Source organism: Equus quagga, chromosome 13, assembly GCF_021613505.1.
Source record: "Equus quagga isolate Etosha38 chromosome 13, UCLA_HA_Equagga_1.0, whole genome shotgun sequence".
In the NCBI taxonomy this organism is placed as follows: domain Eukaryota; kingdom Metazoa; phylum Chordata; class Mammalia; order Perissodactyla; family Equidae; genus Equus; species Equus quagga.
In genome coordinates this window covers 48,125,926-48,148,667 of record NC_060279.1, presented here as the reverse complement: position 1 = coordinate 48,148,667, position 22,742 = coordinate 48,125,926, and the positions used below count along the sequence as shown (strand labels likewise).

At 49.3% G+C, this 22,742-nt stretch overlaps 1 protein-coding gene across 5 annotated transcripts; it reads left to right on the top strand.

Annotated features, from left to right (window-relative positions):
• The first annotated feature begins 246 nt into the window (after positions 1–246).
• Positions 247–17,026, top strand: SALL1 (spalt like transcription factor 1). Of its 5 annotated transcripts, none has more exons than XM_046681716.1 (4): positions 247–266; positions 1,900–1,992; positions 10,926–14,353; positions 15,477–17,026. In XM_046681716.1, exons 2-4 carry the CDS (start codon positions 1,917–1,919, stop codon positions 15,915–15,917), a joined length of 3,945 nt encoding a protein of 1,314 aa, XP_046537672.1. In that variant the 5' UTR covers positions 247–266; positions 1,900–1,916; the 3' UTR covers positions 15,918–17,026. The 5 variants fall into 5 exon arrangements, with proteins under 5 accessions (XP_046537672.1, XP_046537673.1, XP_046537674.1 ...); XM_046681717.1 differs by lacking the exon at positions 247–266 and adding an exon at positions 305–620; XM_046681718.1 differs by lacking the exon at positions 247–266 and adding an exon at positions 862–886.
• Positions 17,027–22,742: the final 5,716 nt, after the last annotated feature.

Sequence of the window (22,742 nt, the reverse complement as noted above, 5' to 3'; positions counted from 1 at the left end):
TCTACGCAGAAGACTGTGCCCACTTCGCGCGAACTGACTATGGTGCTATCCAGACTCAAGGGCGCTCCCGAATTGGGGCGTCCTTATGAGCCTTCTCCTTTCCCGATCGCGAGATAGGGCAGGGATTGTGTATCTGCACCCCCTCCTCCCCCATTACTCAGCCGAAGTTGTTTGTCCTTCGGGCGCAGGACTTCGGAAACCTTGGAGCGAGGAGACCCCGAGGCGCGAGGGGGAAGAGCGAGGCTGAGCCCAGGACTGAGCCCCAGGTTCGCGGGCGCCCGAGCCCAGCGGAGGGAGTGCGGGGCCCGGGCTCCCGATTCCGGGCTCCGGGACGCGGGGAGGGAGGCTGCATCCCAGCCTGGGGGAATGGAGCTACTGCGAAAAGTTTGGGTGCCGCGCTCGGCAAGTGCCGCAGAGGTGGAGGCGAGCTTCCGCGGGGCCAAACAGCTGAGGACAGGGACCCCCGTCACTCACTCCCGGCTCAGCGCGGCCACTCCGTGGCCAGGAGCGCGGCCCCCTCCCCCAGGGCGGGGAGCCTAGGCGAGCCGGAGACTGGCTTTGCCCAGGGCCGGTCCCGGCTGGGCCGCGCCTCCGGTGGCCAGGGGGTTGCAGCGTGCAGGGTAAGCGGCGGCTCGGCCCCTCCCCTCCCCCCGGCTGGAGCTGAACTCGGATCCCAGGCCGGTCCCCGCTCTTCGCCCGCCCAGGGCTCAGCGGCGCCACCGCCGCCGCCGCCTCCCCGCGGAGTGACGCGCCCTGCAGCCAACCGGGGCAGCCGGGGGGGAGGTCCGGGAGGGGTCCTGGGCGGAGCCGGGCCGCCCCTTATCCCACGGGCTCGGGGCTGCTTCTCCCGAAAACTTCAGCCCTAATTGTCCTGGGAATGTCCGAGGTAGAGAAAGGGAGCGAAGGAGCAAGCGAGAGGCTGGAGGATCGGGGCCCTTTGAGGAGGATCGGGGTGGCGGGAGAGCTGCCCCTCCCCCCCCCAAAAGCCGCAAACCCATCACGTTCCCAAACCTTTCCTCGGTCCTCTTCTCCGCGCCCCCGCGAGCCCGGGATCCAGGGGATGGAGAACTCGGGGCGAAGGAGCGCCGAGCCAGGCGGCGAGCGGGCAGGAGGCCGGGCCGCGGGCGGGAGGCGGACCGGCGTGGGGCTGGCTCTTCCCCACTCGCTTATTTGTTTTTTATGGGGGTGGGGGTGGGCAGCTTTCTGGTAGCTCTTAAAGAAACGAAGAAACACTCACGAAACGGGACTTCCTTCCCCCAAATCCCGCCACGGGACTCCCTCCCCCCGCGGGCCGGCGCGCCCAGCGCGGGAGTTGGGAAGTTCGCCGCGCGCTCGCAGCCCGGGTCTCCAGCCCCCGCCGCCCGGCCCCACCCCCCACCCGGGGAGGCTTAATTCCGGGGAGGGCATGCTAATTCGGGTCGGCCCAACCCGGGATGGGGGGGCCGAGCGAGGGGGGCGCGCAGGCCCGGGCGCCGGGTGCGCAGAGGCGAGGAGGCCGGCCCCCGGCGGCCGGGCCGCGGAGTCCCGGGCGGTCGCGAAGAGGGTTAACCCAGTGCCGGGCGGCGCGGCGCGCAGAGCCAGCCCCGCGGCCGGCTTATTGGGCCAGCGCTCGGAGAGACAGGGGTCTGCAGCAAATCACGAACTAATTGATTAAGGCGAGCGGGTTTGAATAGCGCTGGCCCGGTGCCAATCGCCTTTCAAAGAGCCCCTCTATGATTAATCGCAATGCATTATTGATAATCATAATTATAGCAGGACACATGCGCGCTGCGCCCGAGGCCGGGGAGCCGGGGAGGGGGCGGGCGGGCCGGCGGGCGGGGGGAGCCGCCGCCGCCGCCGCCGCTCGATTTCCGTAATTTTGAGAAGATTTTTTTTTAGTAATTTTTTATTCTGCCCCAGCTGATGTTTGAGCCAGCATGTCGCGGAGGAAGCAAGCGAAGCCTCAACATTTCCAATCCGACCCCGAAGTGGCCTCGCTCCCCCGGCGAGATGGTGAGTGCTCCGGCCCGCGCCGCGGACACACACACGCACACACGCACTCGCGCTCACACTCACACTCACGCACACCCGGACCCACGCACACGCGGCCGCCCCCGCGGCCGCCCCCGCGCCCACTGCCCCGCCACCGCCGCGTCCCCGCTCGCCTTTCGACTCGGCGTATTTTTTTTTTTCTTTTTAATTTTCCATCTGCCTTTGCTGGCCTTCCCCCTGCCCCAGGGAAAGCAAACACTTCTCCCGGCAGGATCTTTCCGGAGTTGTTGGGTCCTCCTGCGGGGAGGAGAAGGGCAGGCCGGCCTTGCTCCTCCGTCCCGGCCGTTCCGGGGAGCGGAGCCCGGGACCCGCCGAGCCGCGGCCGGGGCCCGGGAGTCGGGCGGGCCGCGGGCGCGGGCAGAGGCCGTCCGCGCGGGGCCCCTCGCGCTCCCCGTGCCGCGCCCGCCGCCCTGGCCCGGCCTCGGCCGCCCCGGCCCTGCCGCCTGCGGGAAGGAAGTTTACTTCGCGCGCGATGCTCAACTCCGAGCTGGGGGAGCCCCCTGCGCCGCGCCCCCCACCCCGGTGCTCACGCTCCCCCGGGCCCGCATCGCCGAGTGGGGCGCCTTTGGGGGTTCAGAGCTGCAGGAAGATGGGGACCCGTGTCGGGGCGCCCGCGCCTAACCCGCTGGGCTCGCGGCCCGCGTGGAGAGCGCTCTTCGCTGCTGGTTGCTCCCGAGGCGAGAGTGCGGGCGGACGGGGCCAAGTGTCGGCGTCCGGCCGCGCAAGTTTCTCCCCGCATCTCTACCCCGACACACGCACCCCGGCCCCCAGAAATCCTTAGCTTCGGTGTGCGCCCTCTGAGGATCGTGGCACCCCGTACTCCCAGGACTCGGAAGGGTCGTTTTCCGGGGCTGGGGGACTGTCTCGCCAGAGGAGAATCCCCCTGAAAGGGAGGCACTCGCTTTCTCCGATGGAGGCGACGACTGCGGGGTCCCGAAGGGAATGAACAAGTTCAGAACAAAGTTTGTGTGAGGGAACTAAGGCCAAGAGTGGGAGACATCCGCCAGGGAATTTGGGGTACCGGAGGAGGACACTTCGAACCCCTCCTTGTCCCTGAAGGAGTTTCACTTTAGGGGCCTCCGAGCTCCCAGGCCCAGGGCCGGCGGCGACGGAGCGGCGCTGGGGCTCGGTCCCCGGCGGGATGCTCGCCCCTCGGCGGCGGGAGGACGAGGGACAGCCCTGGCGGGGTCTCCGGCGGCTCCGGGTGCCTCTCAGGATGCGCGAGTCCCGGGCGGCGTTCTGGGGTCTGGAGGAGGGAGCTGGACCCCGACAGGGCTCAGAAGCGCGCCCTTGGATGGGTACCTCTGTCCACTAAACTCTGCGGCCGCCCGGGCCCCACGGTCCCCGGGTCCTTCCCTAGAGGCCTGCTTCTCAGTAGGGTTGGGGCTCAGGGACCCGCGCAGAACCCGGCAGAGAAGCGAATGGACCCCCTCCCTTCACCCCGGCCGTCGGGAAAGCGGATTCCTGGCGTGGGGTCCCTGTAAGAAATTGGGGAGAACTGAGACCGGTTAAGGAAATTGTTTACAGTACCTGCCCCCACACCCCCATCCCAGTGCTTTCTCAAGCTTCAAGCCTTACCTAGAGTCTCTGGGATTTCTCAGTCCGCTGGGAAGAGCCCCTGAACCCCGCTTTCCACCCCAGGCGAAACCCAGTCCGCGAGGGAAATGGAGGTGAAATTACCCAAGGCCGCTGCCACCACTCCGAGTATGTTTCCGGGTTTTCTCAGCTGGTTCTTCTGCTTCTCGCCCCCACACCCATCTTTCCTGAAGTTTCTGGTGATACCATCCGCACCGTGATACTGTTAAAGTTAACAATTTGCATAGGAAAAACTAAAGGGAGGAGAAGAAAGAGGTTTTTAGTCTTTCTTGTAAATTTGTGCTGATTTTATACATTTTCAAAAAAAAAAAAAAGACGGGCTTCGCGGAAAAATGATCTTTGCGTTTCTCCTGTCGCCTTCTGAATCCAGAATTTTTAATAGTTGAGGCTTCTCATAAAGCGATAGCATAAAAGGAATTCACTACCTCTTACCACTATTATTTATTAGGACTTTTTTTAAAGTTTATTTGAGCTTTGTGGTAAGTTAATTAAGTAACTGAATCAAGTTTCCTTTCTTTCTTTTTTCTTTCTTTTGTTTTCTTCTTTCCTTTCTTTCTTTCTTTTTTCCTTCTTTTTTATCCCCCAAAGCCGGTTCATTGTCCTAAGAAGCAGTAAACGGTTTAGGGGCTCCGAGGAGACACTCCCGCCCAGCCCCCTTTCCCACCTCTCCCCACCCCTTCTTTTTCTTCAGTAGTAATGGTTTTACGTTATGACTGTTTTTACATGGTTGAACAATAAGTTTGGGAGAAGCTGCCTAGAGGGTAGATTTTGTAATAGGGTTACAGGATTTAGTATGTTGTAATAATATTAGTACACAACTAATCCTGCTCAGCGTCTGACTTACAGGAGGGCCTTGCACACTCCAGCTCTTTTTATTTGGGAACAGTTGTGAGATAAATGGAACTGAGAGTTCATGACAAAGCTCAAAGTTAGCTTTAAAAAGTCACCACCTTTGCTGCAGTGAATTCACCCATCTCCGTTCTCCTCCCCACACAGAGCACGCACTTCAAGGAGTTGTGGGGTTTTTGGTTTTTTGGTTTTTTTAAACATATATAAAGGTTGTTAAATTTTTAGAAGACAAACCGTTACTCAAACAGTGTGGTTATTTTTTCTACTATCTTCAATTGGTCTTAAAATATGGCAAATGGAATCTTGAGCATACCGAGTACGTCTAGTTGGTGCTGTTATATGCTAGCCCTTCCAATTTTATGACTTCTGCCCAGAGTGGGACCTAGGAAGGTTTGTAGACCCCGGTTGCAGAGCCCTGCAGGGGCGGCTCTCAGGCTGCGAGCAGCCCGGGCTTCGGTGCTGCGGGTCACGCCTGTGTGTGTTTGAGTGTGTGTGCGCGTACAAAGAAAGCCTCAGCCACGCTCAGCAGCCACACGGTAACTTCATCGGAACAAGCACAAGAAAACAAGATGATTTGGTCAATCTTAGGATGGTCATATTTTAGTTCTACTTTAGTGCAGCTATAATACCAGAAACACCCTAAAATAAACTTGGGAATTTTTTTGTGTCTTGTAAAACCAAGAGTATGGCAAATATAACTTGTCTCTTAAATGATATTCAACAAGTCTTGAATTACTTGTAGTAAGATGACTGCCGTTGGAAAAATTATTTACTGAGATAAATAATTCCAAGGAAAGGGAATATTAGAATGTAATGATTTTGTATGTGGGGTCTTTACTAGATATGTGGATTTCAGTTGTGTATATGCGCATGTGTTGGGTTTTTCTTCCTTGGGTGGTGTTTTTAAGTTTCCTGTAACTACGTGGATGGGCCACTCAGACTCCATTCATTTATTGAGAAAGTATTTTGGTGCTCAGCTTTTTCAAGGAAAAGATAATATTGGAAGAAAGATAAAAACATCCTGAACTGCAGATGAAACATTGACTTTCATATAAAGTATCATAAAAATTCCTCTTATTTATATTAATAATGAAATTCTATTATTTACCAAAGTAATTTACTCATTGTGAGCAGCTTAATGGCAACACATTGATTTCTGGGCCCAAAAGGTTAGAGAGAACTATAATTAATTGCTCTTTTTGAAAAACCGACACCTGCAAGATAAGGCACTTGGAAAGAATTCGCGTTTAATCAGGCCTATTTCAAGTTTGTGGCATAATGGAAGATTCTGGATGAGAAAATGCAAACTGGGATTTGCTTCGGGCTGCCCATACTTCCTAAAATGTTAAAAACAAACACACAAACAAACCAGCAAATTGTAGTTGGGCATGAGAGAGTACGTGTGAAGGTGAATTTGTGACACTGGACGTTTTGGGGTTTACTTTACAGCACGTTTCACCTATGGTTTATAGGCACAAGTGCCAATTTATAGGTTATTTTGGGGGGACTTTATTTCATTTCTTTCTACTTTCGCAGGTAGCAAGTTGTCCTTATCACAGTCCTTTAGAAGGCAGAAACCCACATTTTTAATGTGGAGATCTTACTGAGAACATGGGGAAGAAATAGGTAGGATAATAGTTCCCTAAGTTTTTTGAAATTGTGAAAAGCCAAGCTTTACGTAGTAACCAGAACAAATTCCTTTGCAGTCTTAATTCAGGTTTTCTAAGACATATCCTGGTGCAGCTAGCCATATCTTCCAGAATATTCTGAGATTACCAAAACTAAAGTAATTCAGCAGTTTAGCGAAGGACATGGTCAGTTATCCTAAGAACCAACATTCCTATCCCCAAAAGAAAAAAGTTTTGTGTGCCAGGCTTTAGAAAACCCAGAAGTGTCGAGCTGTTTTAACCTTTGTGAGCCTCCTCGCATGAAAGGTGACAAGGTCCAGATCATAATATGTCCTTCAGTATCTTCCCAGTGACCCCCAAATTGAGGCTTGCTAGTCACTTAGCAGGAAGTTAGTAGTTTATTTTAGTTTCACCTTATCAGCTTGGCTTCTTTTCCTAACCTTATTCCCCTGTCACCCTCAGATGCCAGACCCCCAAAGGGGAAGATTGACAGGTAGTTCCCATAGCTCAGTTTTACCCGCAAACAACAGGGATTTAGTTTCTTGTGCCTTTGCCAATGTTTATGTAGTCAAAGTTTAGATCTCGCCTTAAGGAGTCTCTCTTTTACGCGTCACTGGAATAGGAAAGCCACAAAGAAGTTTTTGAACAAACCCTTGCGACTGGAACCCCATCTAGTGTTCAATCTGATTCATCCAAGGGGAAGACATTTTTCCCCTTTCATTGAATGTGTACGTTAGGTGGGCTTGGATCACCATTTAAAAGGAGGGTCTTGTCTGTGTTACTTTGTCAGAGATTTCACTTGTATTCTTCCCCCGGAGAATACCCTAATCCTGGCCAGAACACGGAGGCAACTTGAAGGGGGCCAGTAAATTTGTTATTTGGTTGCCTGTCACCTAAGGGAAACTTAAGACGTTACAGAAAATAAGCACAGCACATGTTGTGTGTTTGAAATTTCTTTGGAATCTTAAACTGGGCATTCAGATTCAGGCTTTTCCCAGGTCTGTGCAAAGGAAAAGATAAAAGACTAATCAATCCAAAATGTTTGTGATAGCCTTTCTAAATTGGCCTGCGGAAGGGAGCAGCCTGTTACAATTATGGGCTCCAAAATCACAGTCATGGGCAGTTCGATTAAAAATGTGAGTGTGATTTTCAGGTAAGGGGAAGTCAAGTGAGAGATCTTTCCAAAAAGGGAGACTCAATGTGGGAGAATAGAGTTGTTGTTGTTTTGTTTTGTTTTGTTTTTTCCTGGCTGGCTAAACCTTTCTGTGTGGGGCAGCTCTATTTTTGTTTTCTTAGTCGACAGACATACTGGAACTCTTCAATATTTTGCCTTCTATTCTGCAATGTTTGGTTCACATGATGAAAAACTAACAGATTTGAATTGGACATCAAGAACCTAAATAGGTCAACAAGAACTAAAACATCTGAGATTTTAGTATAAATTTGATGGAGCTATAAGATCCCCTCCTCCCCCTCCAAAAAAAACCCTAGAAAATTCCAAATATCTTTTTGTGTGTACATACTTAGAAACCCACTACTTCTTAAATTTTCCTATCTGACCAGGATTACAAAATTACTTTAATTTGTATGCAAAATACATAGAAAAGGAACTGGAATGTTATTTTCATCATAGTACAGAGAACAAGGCGATTGTATTTACTATAATGGGGTCACCAGTTGCAGTCCTGTGTAACAGATTATTGAGAGAGATACAAGATAGCAGACGGTCAGAAAAATGAACACGAACTTGTGAGTTTATGTGTGTGTATATGTATCTTACTACAACTTAAAATATTCCCTTTGGTACTTAAAGATTCTAACTAGTCCTCATGTTTTATCTTTTGTTTAAAGCTGTTTCATTGGAATTCTGTTCAGAATGCAGATAGATTTAAAGTTAAGAACTATTACAGTGTAGCGACACCTGCTTTTGAAAGAAATCATAATAGATACCAGGATTTTTTTTTTTTTTTTTTTTTTTTGGTGTTCATAAACATCAGGAAATTAAATTAGTTAACTCTACGGTGAGATCAAATGTCAGCTTATTAAAATGTTGTGAAAATCTAAGCTAAAATATGAGCAGCTTTTTAACACAGTCTCTTTCTTAGAAGCAAGCAGGCATTTATTTTTAAGTATCTCTATTTTCTGTCCAGTTAGCGTGAGCCTAAATATAAAAATGTTCAGGTTGAAAAACTTGAAAATTCTCAAGTGAGCCTTGAGGCAGCACAAAGGCAGAATCCGAGCACAGGAAAGTAATGACCAGCTCAGTCCTGTAAAGTAACCTTCTTTTTATTTTCTCTATATATTATGAGAATATCAGATGTTTGCAAGTTATAAAGAATTAAAATGCCCTTTAATCGCCAGCACAGATGTGCTAAATATTTGAAGCAACTACATTGTAATGTGTACAATTGATGAAGTCAGTTTTCTGATTTCCCTTGCTAGTTATTTAGTTCTGAATCTGTCATTATTTGTCTAAGCCCAGCTGACCAAGCAAAACTGTGTTTTAAAGTGGCTTTATGTTTTGATAAATGTGAGCTGGTTGAAAAGTATTTTCCACTGAATGCAGAGCTTAATAGAACATGCTGACATAATAGTTTTAATGCATTTTGTTGAAAATGTGTGAACAAACAGAATAGCTTTTGTTCCTTCATAATTGGCTGTAAAAGTAGATGGAAACATAACCATTACATATGGAAATGTGCAAAGAGAAAGAAATAACATTTCTGTTGAATATATTAGGAATTGCATTTCCTAGTTTAAAATAAGCATCTGAAATGGATGCATCATTTAAAATTGGTTGTCAAAATAAGAAGCTTTAAACAGAATTTTTGTCACATTATTTTTGTCCCAAGTTAAGCAGCATAACTTTAGTGAATTTCGTTTAATATTTTGTTTGTCTTATTTTAAGGCAGGGAGAGAGACAGAAACTGCTTAAAACAGCACCTTGAATGTGCATAGGAATCCCGTGCCGGTGGGATGATTAAACATTAAATTAAAACTGAATCATTACTGGTATTTTCTGCTACAACTAAGATTTGTTGGGTATTGTTAATGCGTTTTGCACTATACCCTTGTGGAGACTAGAAGATGAGTATTAGGAAAGCTAGCCTGTTAAGTTTAACTTAGCTACTCACAGAACACTCCCAGTGAGTAAAGTGGGCATCATTCGCCATAGTTGACCAGCGCGCCTCATCACCTTCGGTTTCGCTCAAGGCAAATACAGTTAAGGAATTTTCAGAAGTTAGGATTTAGGGATTAATTATATTTTCTGACATGCAGAAATACTCAGGCTTTTTTTGATGTTCACCACAAAAAGGCAAACGGCAGGCTCTCTCGAATTGACTCTAAGTTGACTGAAAAGGTAGCATTTTGATTTTGCGTTTATTCATATCTGCAATTAGTTTTTTTCTTTTTTTTCCTGCAAGTTTTCTGGGAGATTCAATTTGGAAGTCATGGAAACTAACTATTATCTGATTCAGTTCTGCAGAGAAGCATGCAGGGAGGTAATCCTTGAATTAAACAGTTTTTTTTTTCACAGCCTTCGGAGATGACCACACACCATTTGTACAACAGAAGTTGGTGTTCCCCATGCTGGGCAAACAATGGGACGCCATCCTGTCTTTGAATAGGATGTTAGCTTGGAGTTGGAGATTTTTATGTTTAATTTACAAATGGATCTTAGTGAGAAGAAATCTGAGCAACCAGTGGAAACAAACATGAAATAAAGGGATTTTTATAATGAAAGGTTCAGGACAATCTGTTAAACAATTGATAACAGTTAAGAGCAAACTGTTTCTGAAGGCATTCAGACAAGGAGAATTGCAGAGCATTTCCAAACTCGAAACCAAGAATTATTTCTTCACTTCCCCTTAACTGCGCATCCTTCTTGAAGTTGATGTTTAATCAGAAATGTAAATCTCGTGCCAGTTTTTATAGATATAAGGAGCACTTTTGATGAAATATTTAGAGGCGTAAATGTTGCCATTTGGAGCATGGTGGCATATATTCCTTGATTAGTGGAATGGTAGCCAGGGTTGCATTCTTTAATTTTAAAAATAAACATGCCATGGGGTGATATATAGGTGCCAGGCAGGCCTTGTAACGGATTATGATCACTGTGTTTCTCTTCATTGTGTGTGTGTGTGTGCGTGTGTGTGTTGCTTTCTCTTTTGTATTCAGCTGAGTCTGGAGGAGCAGCCTGCAGGGTTTGCTACTGATGTGACTTACAGTGTGTTTGCCGTGGATCAGACTTAGCTCAGGTTCTGGGTAGGGGCTGGAGGTGATTTTCAAGTTGTCAGTCTTCAGCTTGGTGATATGCATTTTTTTCCCTTCTTGTCAACAACTGATTGGAACCTGAATGACTACAAATTAGTTTAGTGACAGAACAAACTGTCACAGATATCTTTGAATCAGTTGAAAATGAATAAGGTTGACAGAAACTCAAGAGCCTAATAAGTCCTCAGAACAGTTGCTGGGCCCTCTCTGGATGAGTAGACAATAAGGTGGATAAAATATTGGAAATCAATATTTTGCTATGGAATTTCATTATGCACCAATGTCTTCAGTTCATAGTATTTTATATTTTGATGGATTATCTGAAGGCCATGGCTCTCTGAGATACCAGATTGATAGGAATTCCTCCAACATCCTTAAAATTTAATTAGGAACTTTCTTAGGCAATATTGACTGGTGTTCAGGGGCGATAGTTTTGAGTTTTGCAGGTAGACAGCAATTGATCAACCTCTTTCTCTTTTTTGAAGTCATCGGTGACTGTGTGTGTCCTGGCTCCCTTTCTAACCCTGCGCCTTTTGATGTTTGCAGGAGACACGGAGAAGGGTCAACCACCGAATCGCACCACTAAGAGCAAGGACGCCCACGTCTGTGGCCGGTGCTGCGCTGAGTTCTTTGAATTATCCGATCTTCTGCTCCACAAGAAGAACTGTACTAAAAATCAATTAGTTTTAATCGTAAATGAAAGTCCAGCCTCCCCACCTGAAACCTTCTCCCCCAGCCCCCCTCCCGATAATCCCAGCGAACAAATGAATGACGCAGTTAACAAAACAGATCCAGTAGACTGCAGCAACCTTTCAGAACACCAAGGACTGGACAGGGACGAGTCCATGGAGGTGGAGGCCCCGGTGGCTAACAAAGGTGGCAGTGGTCCTCTGAGCAGCAGCCACAGCAGTGCCACCCCAGGCTGCAGCAGCAGCTCCTCCACAGGTACCTCAGCGATCACAACCTCTCTACCTCAACTCGGGGACCTGACAACACTGGGCAACTTCTCCGTGATCAACAGCAACGTCATCATCGAGAACCTCCAGAGCACCAAGGTGGCGGTGGCCCAGTTCTCCCAGGAGGCGAGGTGCAGCGGGGCCTCCGGCGGCAAGCTGGCCGTCCCAGCCCTCATGGAGCAGCTCTTGGCCCTGCAGCAGCAGCAGATCCACCAGCTGCAGCTGATCGAACAGATTCGTCACCAAATATTGCTGTTGGCTTCTCAGAATGCAGACTTGCCAACATCTTCTAGTCCTTCTCAAGGTACTTTACGAACATCTGCCAACCCCTTGTCCACACTAAGTTCCCATTTATCTCAGCAGCTGGCAGCAGCAGCTGGATTAGCACAGAGCCTCGCTAGCCAATCTGCCAGCATCAGCGGTGTGAAACAGCTACCCCCCATCCAGCTACCTCAGAGCAGTTCTGGCAACACCATCATTCCACCCAACAGCGGCTCTTCTCCCAATGTTAACATATTGGCGACAGCAGTTACCACCCCGTCCTCAGAAAAAGTGGCTTCGAGCGCTGGTGCCTCCCATGCCAGCAACCCAGCAGTCTCGGCATCCTCCTCACCAGCTTTTGCAATAAGCAGTTTATTAAGTCCTGCATCTAATCCACTTCTACCTCAGCCAGCCCCTGCTAACTCGGTTTTCCCCAGCCCTTTGCCCAACATCGGAACAACTGCGGAGGATTTGAACTCCTTGTCTGCCTTGGCCCAGCAAAGAAAAAGCAAGCCACCAAATGTCACTGCCTTCGAAGTGAAAAGTACTTCGGACGAGGCGTTCTTCAAACACAAGTGCAGGTTCTGTGCGAAGGTCTTCGGAAGCGACAGTGCCTTGCAGATCCACCTGCGTTCCCACACCGGAGAGAGGCCGTTCAAGTGCAACATCTGTGGGAACAGGTTCTCTACTAAGGGGAACCTCAAAGTCCACTTTCAGCGGCACAAAGAGAAATACCCTCATATCCAGATGAACCCCTATCCCGTGCCTGAGCATTTAGACAATATCCCCACAAGTACCGGCATCCCCTATGGCATGTCCATTCCTCCAGAAAAGCCAGTCACCAGCTGGCTAGACACCAAACCGGTCCTGCCCACTCTGACCACTTCCGTCGGCCTTCCATTGCCCCCAACCCTCCCGAGCCTCACGCCCTTCATCAAGACCGAAGAGCCAGCCCCGATCCCCATCAGCCATTCTGCCGCCAGCCCCCCAGGCTCTGTCAAAAGTGACTCCGGGGCCCCAGAGCCAGCCACAAGGAGCCTGGGTGGGCTCCCGGAGGAAGCGGAAGGGCCCACGGTGCCCCCCTCCAGTGGCAAAAGCGAAGAGAGCAGCGTGGTCACCAGCTCAGCGCCGGCAATGAGCAGCAGTGCTCTGAGCTCCCCGGCAGCAGACTGCGGCCCCAGCACTGCCACCACCTTCACCAACCCTCTGTTACCACTCATGTCCGAGCAGTTCAAGGCCAAGTTTCCTTTTGGAGGACTGTTGGACTCAGCCCAGGCATCAGAGACGTCCAAGCTTCAGCAACTGGTAGAAAACATTGACAAGAAGGCCACTGATCCCAATGAGTGTATCATCTGCCACCGGGTCCTCAGTTGTCAGAGCGCCTTGAAGATGCACTACCGGACACACACTGGGGAGAGGCCCTTTAAGTGTAAGATCTGTGGCCGGGCTTTCACCACGAAAGGGAATCTTAAAACCCATTACAGTGTTCATCGTGCTATGCCCCCGCTCAGAGTCCAGCATTCCTGCCCCATCTGCCAGAAGAAGTTCACTAACGCGGTTGTCCTGCAGCAGCACATTCGAATGCATATGGGGGGCCGGATCCCCAACACCCCAGTCCCTGACAGCTACCCTGAGTCCATGGAGTCTGACACGGGCTCCTTTGATGAGAAAAATTTTGATGACTTAGACAACTTCTCTGATGAAAACATGGAGGACTGTCCCGAGGGCAGCATCCCTGATACGCCCAGGTCCGCGGATGCATCCCAAGACAGCCTATCGTCTTCGCCTTTGCCCCTGGAGATGTCAAGCATCGCTGCTTTGGAAAATCAGATGAAGATGATCAATGCCGGCCTGGCAGAGCAGCTGCAGGCCAGCCTGAAGTCGGTGGAGAATGGGTCGGTCGAGGGGGACGTCCTGACCAATGATTCGTCCTCAGTGGGTGGCGATATGGAGAGCCAAAGTGCTGGCAGCCCAGCCATCTCAGAGTCTACCTCTTCCATGCAGGCTCTGTCCCCATCCAACAGCACCCAGGAGTTCCACAAGTCACCCAGCATCGAGGAGAAGCCACAGAGAGCCGTGCCCAGCGAGTTTGCCAACGGTTTGTCTCCCACCCCAGTGAACGGTGGGGCTTTGGATTTGACATCTAGTCACGCAGAGAAAATCATCAAAGAAGATTCTTTGGGGATCCTCTTCCCTTTCAGAGACCGGGGTAAATTTAAAAATACCGCTTGCGACATTTGTGGCAAAACATTTGCTTGTCAGAGTGCCTTGGACATTCACTACAGAAGTCATACCAAAGAGAGACCATTTATTTGCACAGTTTGCAATCGTGGCTTTTCCACAAAGGGTAATTTGAAGCAGCACATGTTGACACATCAGATGCGAGATCTACCATCACAGCTCTTTGAGCCCAGTTCCAACCTTGGCCCCAATCAGAACTCGGCGGTGTTGCCCGCCAACTCTTTGTCATCTCTCATCAAAACAGAGGTCAACGGCTTTGTGCACGTTACTCCTCAGGACAGTAAGGACACCCCCACCAGTCACCTCCCTTCTGGGCCTCTGTCATCCTCTGCCACTTCCCCAGTTCTGCTCCCAGCTCTGCCCAGGAGAACTCCCAAACAGCACTACTGCAACACGTGTGGCAAAACCTTCTCCTCCTCGAGTGCCCTGCAGATTCACGAGAGAACTCACACTGGAGAGAAACCCTTTGCTTGCACTATTTGTGGAAGAGCTTTCACAACAAAAGGCAATCTTAAGGTACCTTTCTCCATCTGTACTCACCCCCCCTCCCAATCAGCCCTCCTCCTTGCCATTGATTATTTGTAATGCATGCTCCTGCAGTCGTCAGCCCAGATAGTCAGGGAGAGCGTTCTCACAGGGGAGCCTGCTGCGTGGAGCTGACCACGGAGAAATGTGGGTGCCAGTGCGGGTCAGGATCGTGGCAGGGACCAGGGCAGGCTGCAGCTCACTGAATGTCAGGGTGCATTGAATAATTTGGTACCTAAGCGCAGCAGCGGCCTGTTTCTGTTGTCTCGCTAAGTGCACCAAATGAATTGCTTTACCTAGCAAGTAAGACAGCCCCGCGTTGCCATGGGGTATTGATTAAAGACCTCCGTGTGGCCTGTGGCTGCCCATATCACTTAATAATTACAGTTCTCCTTGGCGTATGCATCTATTTTTCATAACTATGCGGTCCAGCATGGTTTGTTTTTCTAAAAACAGTAACGTCACTGCTCTGCTAATGGGTATTATGATAATTGATTATACAGCATTTCCTACTGATATGTGTTGAAAATAAAGCAAATATGCTCAAGTTCTGGAGCAACAGTTGAGCACTCTTACTGTGTACATTTTTCTGTTGACAGAGTATTTCTCTAGAGATCGCTGCCAGTAATGTGAGATGAATAATTACTTTCTGGCTCTTCTCTCCATGCACGGGCCCTCCAATGGGCAATCAGTGAGGGGTACTTTCTTTCCATCTGAAAAGGACATTTATAGGGTAAAGGGTGTCAGATACAATACTTACCATTGCAATGAGAGTGGACATAACAATTCTAACCCTGAAAGGAGCTATCTGCGACTGACTGGCTTGCTTGAGGCCATTATAAGCTAAATACGGGTAATAAAAAAGAGTAAGTAAGGCATCTTTGCCAGGAAGAAGAGAGGCGGCCCCGGGCTGCAGAGCGAACGTGTTATTACTCGTCCACGGGAGCGGATGGGCCCCTTACCTTTTCCACTGTCTGACACGTAATAAGAATAGACATTTTGGCCACTTGTTCTGTCGAGTGTTGGGATATGAGTTGAGACAGATTCAACTATTAAGCTTCTCCCTCTCTCTCCCTTGCCTTTTTTTTTCTCTCCCTCTCTGCCCCCATCTCAGGTACACATGGGCACTCACATGTGGAATAGCACCCCCGCGCGACGGGGTCGGCGGCTCTCTGTGGACGGCCCCATGACATTTCTAGGAGGCAATCCTGTCAAGTTCCCAGAAATGTTCCAGAAGGATTTGGCAGCAAGGTCAGGAAGTGGAGATCCTTCCAGCTTCTGGAATCAGTATGCGGCGGCACTCTCCAACGGGCTGGCGATGAAGGCCAATGAGATCTCCGTCATTCAGAACGGTGGCGTCCCTCCAATTCCTGGAAGCCTGGGCAGTGGGAGCAGCTCACCTATTAGTGGGCTGACGGGAAATCTGGAGAAGCTCCAGAACTCAGAGCCCAGCGCTCCTCTGGCCGGCCTGGAGAAAATGGCAAGCAGCGAGAACGGAACCAACTTCCGTTTCACCCGCTTCGTGGAGGACAGCAAAGAGATCGTCACGAGTTAGAGCAACTCTGGCTGGAGAAATAGCATTCCTGTTCAGAATGAGACCCACGGTTGCCTCCTACTCCTTGCCCTGTGCCCCCGGCCTCTGGTTCCCCCAGATCTATGAACTACCACATTATGAAGACATTCTTTTGTACCTTGTTCAACTTCTAGAGTTCTAAGAAAGCTTATTTATTAGTGATATAACCTTGCTTTGCAAACAGAATGCAAGCATTAACTTTGGTCTTCTGTATTTTGGACTAATACTAATTGACTAGAGTGCTGTAAGCTTGCTGTAACATTTATGGCAATTGCAAGTTGCCCTGCTAGGCGGTCTTAATCTGGCATTAACTTATTTTCTATATCCAGTTTAATATGAATCTGGTGTTGATGCAATGCCTCAGTGATGCATTAGATCTCTAATAAAGTCTGTATATAAATGTACACTTTGATCCTGCTGGAAAATTTTATCAGCAAACACATTGTCTAATCTTTCGAAACAAATTTAAGGAAAGGACTGAAAGTACAGATTGAGCAGTGTGGTTCTTTGAAAGGTTTGGTTTTTTGATTTTTCGTCTAAACTTCAACCTGCTTTTCTTTTTTTGTAGATTTAACCTTTTCCGTTTGGAACTGCTATTTGTATTGTGCTTTTTCCTTGAGTCGTCCTCAATGTTAATAAGTTTCTGTACAGTAATAAGCACGCAGAATTCTTTAGAGAAAATACAAGTGTTGTTTTGGTAGTTGAAACTGAGACGTAACATTTTGCCTTGTAGGTATATTCACAATAGGAAACGTGTGCTGGAATTTCACAATGCTGCTAAGTATAGCATCTTGAACAACCTTCAGTGGAGAAATGTAGATGCTCTTGTATATACAATAAGAAATATCACTTTCATTAAAATGTACATAGGTTCCTTACAAGAGCAAATGCTTCTTCTTGATCAAGAGAGCAGGTATAGTGTTTGTTTATTTTGTATTAGATATGGAAGAAAAAAATTGGACTGTTACATGCACTTTCTTGGAAAGTTGAAAGGAAGGGGGGGTCCAATTTCTTTAACATTTAATACTTACTAACAACAGAGATACTGTAATTTTACTCAAGTAATCAAATACATTTTTTTTTTGCAACAGATAAAGCAAAATACTGTGTCTGTGTTTTGAGAGTGCATTTCTATTCAGCCAGGCCCCAAAACATATTTTAACACATCCCCAGGCACCAGTAAATCCTGTATGTGAGTGTGTCTCTCTCTAAATAAGGAATTGTAGGAGGCCTAACAGCGACAGGTTTGCAGGGGCCTGGGCTGTGTTTTCTTTTTCTTTTCTGTAAATTTGGAGGATCTAGATGTTTTCCCAGTATCTATTACTTCTTTGGCCACCTCTTCCCATCCCCCCCACCCCCGCCAAAAAGGAAATAAAAAGTTATTGGAGGTGTCATGTGGACAGGTAAGTTTCCTTAAGCAGGACATTTGTGCCCCTTTAGCCTTCGCCTTGATTTCAGCTGTGCTGGTTTCACTTCCCTTGCGTTGGCTGCTTTTTTTCAGGCGGCTGAGAGCTGCGTTGCTGGAGAGGTCCCTATGCAGCGGGGGTTATATAACCTGAGTCTGAAACTGGGCCTCAACCCAGAGAGGTCAACATGTTATTTAATTAGTCTTTTAGGCATTAAACACATGCATGTTTGAAAGAAAAGGTTTATTACAAAGGATATGTAGAGTCGACTTGAATATTTCATCATCAAAATTCAATCTGACTCTTCCTCTCTCCCTTTGTTCTAGGGGAAACGTGTTTCCCTCTTGAGCACTGTTTGGGGTGAGCAAACGCACAGGGTGGCAGTTGGCGTCTAGAGGGGTCGGCGAATTTTTTCTTGCAGGGAGGTGCTGAATCACCGGCCGCTGGTGGCCCTGCGCCCAGGTAACGGAGAAGCGTAAGGGCCGCCTTCCAGTAGAAGTTTCCACTGGGCGCGGGCCACTCTGTGGCCACTCCGGGCCGCGCCTGCCGGGCTGGGTGGTCTCGTGGCCTGGAGGCCCAGGCCGGGCGTTGCGGAGGTGGGCGCCCCCGAACGTGGACAAGGCGGGTACGGGGTGTGCGCTGCGTGGTGATGCGCAGAATCCCCACTTAGAGGGCGGTATTTCTCGATGCACCTCTCCAGTCCCAGCCTCGCCGCCCCAAAAGAGACCCCTTTGCTCAAGAGTGGGCACAAGCAGAGAAGGCCAGAATTCTGTCCAGACGCTCTTCTTCTACGTGGGCCAAAGGGGGACGATGTCGTTGCGATGGAGGCGTCCATCCCCTTCCCTGGCTGGGCGCGGCGAGGAGGGGCTGCCCCCGACCTGCGGGGTCTTGGGGTGGGGGAGCTCCTCCGGAAGCGGCCCCTGCGCCTCCGGACGGGGCCTGGGGACGTGCTGGGGGACCGAGGGCTGCCGGCCGCCAGAGGGACAGACTCACACGACGCCCCCTCGGCGCGCACGCCGGCTCCCGCACCCCGGCGCCTCGCCGGCCTCTGCCGAGGGGCCCGGTCGGCTGCACCCCGACGCCGTCTCCCGAGCACACGCCCAGCAGCTCGACTCGGCTTTCCCGCCTCCCTGCCCGCCCGTCGCCGGCCCCGGGCTCCCCCACGCCGACCGGGCGCGGGGGTCGCGGCCCTGGCCACCCCGGGCTGCGCGTGCACTTCCGCGAGGCGGGCGGTCCGGGGCGGGAGCCGGGCGATTTTTTCCTTTCCCTCTCTCCACCAACCTCCTCCCTTCTAGCGTCTTCTGAAAGTGAGTTAAGGGGAGCAAAAGCAGCTTTTCGTTTAGACGGATTTTCCAAGGCAACCGGAGCCCTAAGGGAAAGGTCGGAGCCTCAGGGTCTCCCCCTTGACACCCCCCGCGTTGTCCCTGCCTATCCATCTATCCATCGACTATCTTTCTAATCTATAGAGTATTACCTGCCCATTCCTGTTCCCATTCATTTCCAAAACGAGAAATCGCCCTCAGCTCTGCTGCCCTCGGTGTGATAAATACTCAGCCTTCGGCTCAGCCCCGCAGAAGAGAAATGGTTTTGTATTTATAAAGCAACAGGGTTTATTTTAAGGCAGATGTCGTGGTACACACGACCCCCACCCGGCTCCCCTCCACCTCCCCCCAAGCTTCCTCGCTCTCCTGCCTGCCTTTTCCTCTTCTGAAGCTTGAGGTGCCTCAAAGTAATTTGGAATCACCGAAAACCGAATCTCCTGGGTGGTTGCTGCCTAGAATGATGACAACTAAGTTCACAAAATTTTTGAACTAAAAATATTCATTTTGGTGACATTTTCCCCCAGTTCCTTTTTTGAAAACGTGAATTAGAAAAATACAGCGAATAATGTAACAAACCCCCTTCTGCCCATCGCTCAAAATTTACAAACGTTAGCAACTTGTCGGGGTTTTGGGGGATTTTTTAGACGCCGTGCTTTGCTTGTTCTCTCTTTCTGTCTCACTGTGTCGCTGTCATTCTCTCACCATCTTCTCCGGCCTATATTCCTTTGTGTTTTTTCTTTTCTCTCCCTCCGTCTCCACTGCTCCTCACCCCTCCATACCCACACAGGAGCTTCCTTCTTTCTGGAAAATATATGAAAGAGCAGTTTGGTGATTGACAGGGCCTAGGGAGGAAAATAGGAGAGAGACCAATGACAGACCCAAGCAGCCCAAGACCCCTGAGCCAGCGGTTGTGTGGGAGGGGCGGCAGTCAGGAGGGGAGGGGCCTGCCCATCACCGGAGACACCTGAAGCTGACCTCCAGCTCAGTTTTCACGTCAGTCCTCAAGGGCCAGGTTTCTTCAACTGACTTATGGGGGTAAGGGGGCAGTTTTTTAAATTAGAAAAAAAGTGTTCATACAGAAAATCCTAAATGATTTGCAGTTGACATAAATTTCTAGCGGTAGATTATTTGCTTATTGTTTTTGGCGTGTTGTGAATGTCAAGAATGAGAGAACTTAAGAAAAAAAGCTCCCACTCTGTTAAAACTTAGCAGTCCTGTTAGAAAAATAAAGCATTGAAGTCTTTACTAGGAGTTACACACTTTGCCCCAAATGAAACAAATGTCAAAGGGGGTAACAAAGTGGGAAAAAATGTAAAGTGAATTTCAAAGGGCTCCACAGTAAAGAGCAATCTGAGATTCACAGAAAGTGGAGACGGATAAGACAGGAATTAGGTCATCTGGTCCAGACCCCAGGAAATATGTTTAGATCAAAGCCTGCTCCGTCAGAATAAACAAAAGAGGGCCCATTGGGTCCTACCAATATTTTCATCTCTGTTCTAAGAGCTGCTAATCTAACCGGCTCTATTGGATGAAAGGGGGTAAAAATTACAACTGTAAAAATGGCAAGTAAAAAAATCTCCTCTCAACTATAATAGGAAGATAAAGATTTAGATTTGAGCTAAAAAGTAACAAGATCCAGGCCCAGATCAACACAAACTTCCTGGAAATTTAGCACTCAGTAAATTATCTAGTCCCAGCCCTTGTTCCCTCCTTGCCGCCCCCCACCCATGCAACTGAGCGGACCAGATGATTTACATAAAAAATTGTTAAATTTTAACTGCAGTCTAAGAACGCTGCAAGAGGCAGACTTTTGGGTTCACTTACTTTACATTCCTTAAGGACTCACCGCCCACCAGCCCCACTGTCCCCACCCCCCAGGCAGCTGGGGTAGCTGCTGGCCTTTATTGTTGTGGGTGGTTCCTAAGCCCAGTACGAGTTTGGGCTCTCTTTCCACTGAGGGCAGTGACAGAAGCCGGAGCTCGAGTCGTTTAAGCCTGGCTTGGGGTCCACACCATTCGGCAGCCGTTGATGTTTTAGCAGCTAAGCTGAAGTTTTCTGTGAAGCTTTCTTTCACCGCAGAGTTGATGACCTTAAGCCAACTGCCAGGGAACTTTTGATAGATAGAAACATCCAGAAAAGGGACAGGAAATCCCAGAGAAGGAAAATTCACCCAGGCTAAATCCAGGGTTGTCGTTCCTTGCTGAGCCTGGTTTCCTCTTAACTGTTTAAACATATGATTTGGCTCTTCTTGTGTTTCTACGTTCATCTGAGCTCAAGTTTAACAAAGACTCAGGGACCGCCTGTCAACTTGGCTCTGGCCCTCTCTGAAGCCAGGACGACGGGGGTGGGGTGGGGAATGTGACGGGCCTCTATAAACACCACCAGGAACAGGCCATCTTCTGTGTGGGGCCCTTGGCTCTCACCTCACAGAGCGCAGTTCCAGGATCAGCTTTTTCCTTGCGTTCCACGGCGGGCTTTGAAGACAAGCGGCACTGTGTTGGAGGCTGCACAAGTCGACCCTTCCTCATTAGACGCAGGATGGGACCCGTCCTGCTCAGCGAGCGTAGCTGGATCCTGACACAGCACCGTCTGTTAGGACATGGATTCAGAGAGGCCAGGGGTCATACCATTTTGTTGTGATCACAGCCGCATCCAGTAGGAAGCTCAGGCAGCCACCTGTAAACATGGGTAAAGATGTAAACATAGCAGGCCCACTCCTGATATAAGGGGCAGAAAGGGGAACACCAGTCAGCCTGCAGAGCTGCTTGCATATTCAAAATTTGGGGTGCTCCCACATGACTCATCTCAGAGCAGTCCTGTCAGACAGGCAGGGCCACTGTCATTTCCCAGAGGACAAAACCGAGACCCAGAGAGCAGAGAAGGAACAGTTGGACAGCAGACCCGCAACTGTCGCTTGCTCAATAGCCAAATCTGGGGCGCAATCCTGACTTGCCTGATCCATGGACTGATTTCCCATCTGTATGAGAGGTTCAATTTCCAGCAATATTTCCCAGTAGCTTCCATCAGAGTCTTACTATGCTCACAAGTTTACGTTATCGAAGAACCACCTATGCTATCACTTATTTGATCATTTTGCTTAAGTTACTCTCTCTTTAAAGCTTAAGTGTATTTATTTTAGAAGGAATGGGAAACACTGGATTTGATTCTCTCCAGTAGTCTTTCTAGTCTGTGCAGGAGTGATCTTTGCACTTCAAGCCCGTTTGGTGATGTCCCCAAATCAGAATAACACCATCGCGTCCTGCTGCTTCGCCTCACTGCATCCTTCCTGAGTTTTCTTCTAACCAACTGCCTCTTGCTTTAGACGAGTGTGAGGTCTGTGGGTCTTCAAGAGTTTTATTTCCTGGTTCCCATCCGCATCCTTCTACTTGTCAACACATACCTTGGAACTGGCCCAGAGTTTTCCAAACTGGGTTGGGACCCATTAGTATATTATGATATCAGTTTAGTAGTCATCACCAGCATTATTTTTTTAATGTAGTACAATGGAAGATATCACAGTATATCACACTCTGTAGTAAGGAGTAGTACTGTCTTATGAAGCTCCTCTTTCAGTTGTGGTTGTGTGTACGCACACGTGTGCACTAGGCCACAGTGATAAATGTACTTCTTAGCACGAGTTGCCATCAAACAGTTTGAAAGTCATTGACAAAGGCCCTGAAAATGCTGTTCTCCCCTCAATTTCTCAGCTGAAATCGCAGAGCCAGGCACTGTCGAGAGGGGCTGGCAGCCAGGTTTGGGAGCAGCGGGAAGGGTGATGCGAAGGCAGGGCAGACAACGCAGCTTCCCCCATTCTCTTTACAATCATTCGCCCATTATGCAGGGTCCTCTAGCAGCTGCTTCCACAAGTAAAGAGAGGCTGGCGCTGGGTCTCTCCTGGGCTGCTTCCATAGGGAGGATTCTCATAGCCTTAAGCCATAAAGGGGATTTCATGAGTGCAGAAGAGAAATCAAAAACTGAGTAGGAAAGCTTAATTATTGCCACAAGCTGCACTGTCCCTTTAAGATTCCTCCCTCATTGGTAATTGGGCCCCAGCTCTTGGGTAACTAAGATAACCCCTC